Source organism: Diaphorina citri, unplaced genomic scaffold (assembly GCF_000475195.1).
Source record: "Diaphorina citri unplaced genomic scaffold, Diaci psyllid genome assembly version 1.1 scaffold3791, whole genome shotgun sequence".
Taxonomy (NCBI): Eukaryota; Metazoa; Arthropoda; class Insecta; order Hemiptera; family Psyllidae; genus Diaphorina; species Diaphorina citri.
The window spans coordinates 8,907-16,123 of NW_007381191.1; the positions used below are offsets into that span (position 1 = coordinate 8,907).

Consider the following 7,217-nt stretch of genomic DNA (forward strand, 5'->3'; position numbering starts at 1 on the left):
CTAAAAATACTATTTAAAAGAAAACACAAAGAACAACAAAGATAAGCAATGAAATAATAATTAATTAATTAGGTACAGTACGAGATCGTTCTCATTTTTGACATAGTCCTTTAAGGGAATCAAGGGCGGACAGGCAAAATCGAACCCCAACACCTAAAGGTGTGTCCAAACATAGTCGATCGACGACGAGGTGAATCCATGTTGTCGAGGCAGTGTAGACTTGTCAGTCGACATCGATCTATGGCCGCGGTCGACTATGTGTGGACACACTCTTACACCGCGTTTTAAGAAGTCGGAGCTGGCTTCAATTCTGGATTGAACTGGATAGTGGGTATCAAGTTTAGCTCAATCCTATATTGATCTCAATTCTGATTTGGTAAACCTCACTCTAGCCAGCTTAGTTAGCTTGGTCGCTAATGCGTCTGCCTTGTAAGCGCTAGGCTGCGGGTTTGATTCCCGCCCGGAACGGATTCTATCCTGAACGGATAATGTTCGTTCTCAGAACGGCTTTTTTCTATCCTGTCTTCCTTCTCTCTTCCATTTCGGGACATAAGACCTTCACTTACAGTTCCCTCTGTCAAACCTCTTCAACAAAAACCCCGCTCTTAATAGAACCCTCAATCCTCAGCGACTCAATAGCTAGCGTTAGCTCCCCGCATGGAGATACTCATCCGTCGATCCGTGTTATGTTTCTCCTGGGGTTCTGGAGGACTGGCATGACTGGACGATGGAGATAGGAGGGGATATCTCCATTTTCGGGCCTTGGATAGGAGATGGCCATCTGTGGAGGCCCGGTCTCGGAACGGGACGACCTCTCCGTTTTCTGTCTGGTTGGTTTTCTTCTCCACCCCTTCCGCGTCCGCCCAACGCCGCCCTGGAAACAGATTTTTTAAACGCTTTAATGGCAGGATTTTCACTTAGTGAGCTCTTCCACCCAACCTGATTGAGCTATTCCACCCAAACGGATACACATTCCATAGAAAAGATCAGCGTCAGCGATCACCATAGAATAAATGCAGTTTCTTTGTGTTATTATGTCACAACTTTGGTGCTCACTGCAGCATTGTAGGATTTTCCCAATATCTCATAATCCTAAAATCACATGTTTACCTACCATGCTGGCACCGGTCGCTATGCGCATTTATTTCTATGTCATAGCTACTCATTTTCCTCACGAGGCTGAGTACCTGACATGCTGGCACCGGTCGCTATGCGCATTTATATGTCATAGCTACTCATTTTCCTCACAAGGCTGAGTGGGCCCCGCAATGGCCTCTCAATTGCCTTTGGTCAAAGTCAAATAATGTTCATAGATTTCTGATTTCTGATATCTTTTTCTAAGAACGGTACATTTTTGGGATTCACACTTGAACCCTGGGTCTCATTATTTTCCAGCTACCGGCAACAGTTCATCACCAAAAGCAAACATGTTCAAGCTGTTAGTCCTCGCCTCTTTGGTGGCCCTGTCAGTGGCGGCTCCTGCCGAAGTTGTATCCAAGTCTGCCTCCAGCACATTGGAGGTCAACAAGAATGATCCACTAAACCCTCACGACGATACCGTCGTCAAGCAGACGTCCGTACAGGAGACCGTCAAGAACAGCGACGGCAGCACCACCGTCGTCGACAAGACTAACGTCGCCAGTCTTTACAATCCAAACGCTTACCTATACAATCCATTCTCTCCATTCTACAACCCCTACAATCTGTACAACCCCTACTCTTACTACAACGTGTTCAACCCTAGCTCACCCTACTTCAACCCTCATGCTCTGAGCCCAGTCAACCCTCGCTCTCCCTTGTTCAGCCCATACACACCTTACAACCCATATGCACCCATCAACCCCTACACAGGTAGCCCAGTCCCAGTCACAAGATCTTACTACTAGAGAGTTATTGTGATATGCTCCATTTATGATAAGATAGCTATAAGTTAGGTATTGTTGTAAAAAATATAGGTACATTCTCATATTGAAAATAATAACTAACTTATCGTTTCCCTCTCAACTTCGGTGTGTTTATCCTAAGATTTTCAAGAAAACAAGTATGTAGGTGTGTCCGAAATCCCCATTCATACTTAATAAGGTACGTCCAAAGTCCAAACATAGTCGACCGGCCGTCAATCGATATAAATCGACGAGGTCAATCTACATAATATGTTATCGAGGCAATGTGAACTGTTCAGTCGACTATGCGTGGACAGTTGGACACACTTTAAGACATTAAAGGAAGCCCCCCTTTTATCGGTATCATAGACTTACCCGACATGACCGATATAAGGGATTTCCCATTGGTAAAGGCGGAAAACGACAAGAAGGGATGACTGTCTGGACTTTGAATTTCGGTGGAGGACCTTTTCAGTTTGGGCATTTTGTAGTGGATTTTCCACAAGTGATACACGTCTTTGAATACGGTCCATACCTGTAATAAAAACGAGAGAAGATTGAAAGTAGGTAGGTACGTAGGTAGGCAGGTACTTATGTTTTGGACGTACCTACGAATTTTATGGTCAGAGATTCAGAGAAACAAAGAATGTGTACGGCACATTGCATACTTGATAATTTTCAAGGCGATCATACAATCATTCAAGTAGGTTAGTAGCTTAGTAGGTACACGTGTACGTACTGCAGATTCATTCACCTTAGCTTCATCATGAACGTTTCCCTTGTGTCAACACCAGAACATGTGTTTCATCTGACATAACCTGCAGATTCATTCACCTTAGCTTCATCATGAACGTTTCCCTTGTGTCAACACCAGAACATGTGTTTCATCTGACATAACATTTTCCCCGTCAAAGTGTGTTGACACAATCGCTGACACTTTGACAGGCTCAATCACTGATTTAGATTTATGTTTAGGAGGAGGCTTGATTTGAGGCTTTCTGATATAAATATCGCTGTGCTTACCACTCGAAAATTCATTCTTAGTCGACCTTTGGACGTGATCACCCCTAGGTAAGATAAAAGTACCTCCTAAATTTACCTATCTAACGTTTAAGGGTCAATATCGTTTCGTAGGGCAAGTGTAGCAATATTTGCTCAAGTTTTGTGATATTGAAGTGCTTTTTTCATTCCACTCATTTGTATGGTAATTTGTGGTAGGATTGGTAGGCCAAACAGGAGAAAATTTTTTGTGGCGATACCATCAGTCATATTATCAAATCTTTTACATATAAATTTTTACCTAATATCTAACTTAGGTACCTACCAGCAACGCAAAGTTATATTCAAGTTCTGTGAAATTTCCAAAGGGACAGGCAGAGAAACAGAGGGGGAAAAAATGTTGAAGATTTTTTTATTCCATTATAATTTTTTCCATTCTTTTTTAAAAAAAATACTTTTTCCTTATTTTATTATCATACCTTTTAGTGCGTAATCTTTTTTTTTTTTTTTTTTTTTTTTTTCAAATTAAATTTATCTTACTAAGCTTGAAATTTGGATTTTCGTGAAATCTTGATTGACACTCAATCTTTTTTCCCCGGATAAAAAAAGTGAAGCATCATTATTATGACTTAGTGTCAAAGTGAATTAACGTGAAATACCCTGCGTTTCCACGTAGAGATAGTCTTCACCAAAGAAGAAAGAAAAATATGATACAGATTAAATCTGAATTAAAACAAAATTAGAATCTCGCTTTTTTTGGCGTAGAAATTATGGGTTGATATACCCACCAAGTAGATATCTTATCTAAACAATTACCTATCTCTTTTAGGTGAGAAGGTGAGTAATAGCAAGATTGCAGGGTGGACATTATCTTACTTTTCACATAATCCTGGGCTTTATCTATACCCCACTTTATTATCTACAAAACCTACCTCCTACCTTATATTCCACTCTCAAATTACCTCTTCTTAAATCTCTCTTACGAAGGGGAGAAATGTAATTCTCGTCGACTTGAAATCTCAAGTAGGTACTACTTAAATCTTAACAAAATTTTAGCAGAATGCCAAAAAGCCCAGTCTCCCTAATCATCATTTTAATTAATGTACGAGTATAGGCTCTGAAGTATGTCGGTTACTTTTGATTTTCTGCAACTAGATAATACTAAAGGTAGGGTATTAGGGTAAAAGGTAATGTACGAGTATAGGCTCTGAAGTATGTCGGTTACTTTTGATTTTCTGCAACTAGATAATACTAAAGGTAGGGTATTAGGGTAAAAAGGTAAGTGTACCATTTATTCGCCCACCTAAAAAACGTACCATTTATTGGCCCACCTGCCCACATTTATTTTCTAATTTTTAGTCCGTCCTTCCTTTATTATTACAATAGTAAAAAAAAAAGGTATAAGGGACGGACTATTGTATTCGCTTCGGTGTCTGTCACTCGGTCGGTCGGTCGGTCTGTCGGTCTGTCTGTCTGTCTGTCCCCATAGAAGGACTTATCCAAACCTGGTCGACCTATATATCAAATTAAAGGTCTTTTTACCAGGAACACGAAAATGGTGGTGCAAATTTTGTCCAGAAAACCATAAAGCCAAAAAACAAAAAAAAAAAAACTGTTTTTTGGGGGATTTTTTGTTGTACTTTCAAGCATCTTGTTTCTTTCCTAGTTTTAGTAACCCTCAATACCTACTCTGGCTCTTCTTTTCTACCTCTTCAGCTTTTACTTCACCTTCTCTCCCTTCTTCCACTTCCATCTTGTATATTTTTTTTTCTTTCTTTGTTCCTTTCCGTTGATCGCATTCCTACAGTCCTCCAATTGGTTCCTATGTACAACATTTGCATTTGAGTTATGTTAGGCTGTGATTTTACCTCTCTTACTTGTTTTACTGTGTGTCGCCCATCACAAGTTCCTATGAAAACAACATGTGTCATACAGTAATCATTTATTGTAAGAAATAAAAACCTGTGATATCTTATTATTTTGTTTGGACAAAATTTTGCGTGTCTTCTTGTTGTGTTAACTTTTCACCTTGATCTCTTATTTTTTTTTTACACACGGGGATGCGAAAATGCTTTAAACCTTGAAAAAAACTTCCCTTAAGTACTTGTCATCAAAAATTCGAGGCTGAGGTGGGGTTTAGAAAGTTCCCAAAATTGGTTCTGGTTTAAAACAATAAGGAAAATGTTTAAATAATTTAATTATGGTCGAGTATGTAGGCTTTTCATTGGTCATTCTAGCAGTGAAGTATTTTTTCTACTTATCCCATGTTTCTGAAGAGATACTTAGAGAACGAGTTGCATACCTACAGGCGTAAATTGTCTTCGTAAATTTCCGCCTGTTTCAAGGTGTATACTTTAGTTAGAAAGTGTTTACTGCTCATATAATTTTTGTTTTGCCTTTTCGGTCGAGTAGATTTTCAGTTTACACTAGTGCGTTAGACGAATTGAGGGGCCAAGAGGTAAACCGGACGAACCCACATTTTTGGATTTTTTCAGTTTTTTGGACTAACCCACAGCCCGAAACGCCCTCTATCTTCTGGTAGATGAATTATAACGATATCAGCTGTAGTTACAAAGTTATGAAGATGGTAAGGTGGGTTAACCCACAACACTCAAGTGCCGCTCCTAGACTTTGATTCCAATTACCTCAAAATGATGTTAGTGTGGGTTAGTCCGTTTTAACTCTTGGCCCCTCAATTGCCTTTGGTAAAAGTCAAATGTTCATAGATTTCTGATTTCTTTCTCTAAGAACGGTACATTTTTGGGATTCACACTTGAACCCTGGGTCTCATTATTTTCCAGCTACCGGCAACAGTTCATCACCAAAAGCAAACATGTTCAAGCTGTTAGTCCTCGCCTCTTTGGTGGCCCTGTCAGTGGCGGCTCCTGCCGAAGTTGTATCCAAGTCTGCCTCCAGCACATTGGAGGTCAACAAGAATGATCCACTAAACCCTCACGACGATACCGTCGTCAAGCAGACGTCCGTACAGGAGACCGTCAAGAACAGCGACGGCAGCACCACCGTCGTCGACAAGACTAACGTCGCCAGTCTTTACAATCCAAACGCTTACCTATACAATCCATTCTCTCCATTCTACAACCCCTACAATCTGTACAACCCCTACTCTTACTACAACGTGTTCAACCCTAGCTCACCCTACTTCAACCCTCATGCTCTGAGCCCAGTCAACCCTCGCTCTCCCTTGTTCAGCCCATACACACCTTACAACCCATATGCACCCATCAACCCCTACACAGGTAGCCCAGTCCCAGTCACAAGATCTTACTACTAGAGAGTTATTGTGATATGCTCCATTTATGATAAGATAGCTATAAGTTAGGTATTGTTGTAAAAAATATAGGTACATTCTCATATTGAAAATAATAACTAACTTATCGTTTCCCTCTCAACTTCGGTGTGTTTATCCTAAGATTTTCAAGAAAACAAGTATGTAGGTGTGTCCGAAATCCCCATTCATACTTAATAAGGTACGTCCAAAGTCCAAACATAGTCGACCGGCCGTCAATCGATATAAATCGACGAGGTCAATCTACATAATATGTTATCGAGGCAATGTGAACTGTTCAGTCGACTATGCGTGGACAGTTGGACACACTTTAAGACATTAAAGGAAGCCCCCCTTTTATCGGTATCATAGACTTACCCGACATGACCGATATAAGGGATTTCCCATTGGTAAAGGCGGAAAACGACAAGAAGGGATGACTGTCTGGACTTTGAATTTCGGTGGAGGACCTTTTCAGTTTGGGCATTTTGTAGTGGATTTTCCACAAGTGATACACGTCTTTGAATACGGTCCATACCTGTAATAAAAACGAGAGAAGATTGAAAGTAGGTAGGTACGTAGGTAGGCAGGTACTTATAAAGAATGTGTACGGCACATTGCATACTTGATAATTTTCAAGGCGATCATACAATCATTCAAGTAGGTTAGTAGCTTAGTAGGTACACCCACCAACAGATCTATTGTTTTCTTTTCTTTCTTCTTCTTATTCTTCTTCTTTCTTTATCTAAGATCAAAGTAGCTATACCTAGGTGTAATAGGTACTTTTACTTCTTTGGCCATCATTTAAATTAAAGAATCTGTGTTAGGTAGGCCCTCAAGATTTTTAACTAGGTAACAACCTCCACAGTTTCAGCATAATTATTAAATGATTATCTACCTATAGGGTAGGTAAGCAGAGATGTGCAAAATGCTTTTGAAAACCAATTTGAAATGCAAAATGTAAAATGCCTCTAGAAAACCAATTTGAAATGCAAAATGTAAAATGCCTCTAGAAAACCAATTTGAAATGCAAAATGTAAAATGCCTCT

The 7,217-nt window shown here is 40.0% G+C and overlaps 2 protein-coding genes across 2 annotated transcripts; one reads left to right on the plus strand and one right to left on the minus strand.

The window, feature by feature from the left end:
* Positions 1 to 124: 124 nt before the first annotated feature.
* LOC103520564 lies at positions 125 to 2,606 on the minus strand. The gene is made up of 2 exons (XM_008485665.3): positions 2,259 to 2,606; positions 125 to 874 (listed from the first exon to the last, which is right to left on the minus strand). The coding sequence occupies exons 1-2, from the start codon at positions 2,365 to 2,367 to the stop codon at positions 633 to 635; spliced, it is 351 nt and encodes a 116-aa protein (XP_008483887.1). The 5' UTR covers positions 2,368 to 2,606; the 3' UTR covers positions 125 to 632.
* Positions 2,607 to 2,849: 243 nt separating this feature from the next.
* LOC103520562 (DNA-directed RNA polymerase II subunit RPB1-like) lies at positions 2,850 to 6,293 on the plus strand. The gene is made up of 2 exons (XM_008485664.2): positions 2,850 to 2,954; positions 5,684 to 6,293. Exon 2 carries the CDS (start codon positions 5,716 to 5,718, stop codon positions 6,172 to 6,174), a length of 459 nt encoding a protein of 152 aa, XP_008483886.1. The 5' UTR covers positions 2,850 to 2,954; positions 5,684 to 5,715; the 3' UTR covers positions 6,175 to 6,293.
* The last annotated feature ends 924 nt before the right edge of the window (positions 6,294 to 7,217 follow it).

Excerpts from the sequence above, each read along its gene's own strand:
- LOC103520564 (XM_008485665.3), bottom strand. The coding sequence starts at position 2,367 with ATGCCCAAACTGAAAAGGTCCTCCACCGAAATTCAAAGTCCAGACAGT. Across the intron at positions 875-2,258 it reads CCTTATATCGGTCATGTCGG|GGCGGCGTTGGGCGGACGCG; the intron begins GTAAGTCTATGA and ends ATCTGTTTCCAG.
- LOC103520562 (XM_008485664.2), top strand. The coding sequence starts at position 5,716 with ATGTTCAAGCTGTTAGTCCTCGCCTCTTTGGTGGCCCTGTCAGTGGCG.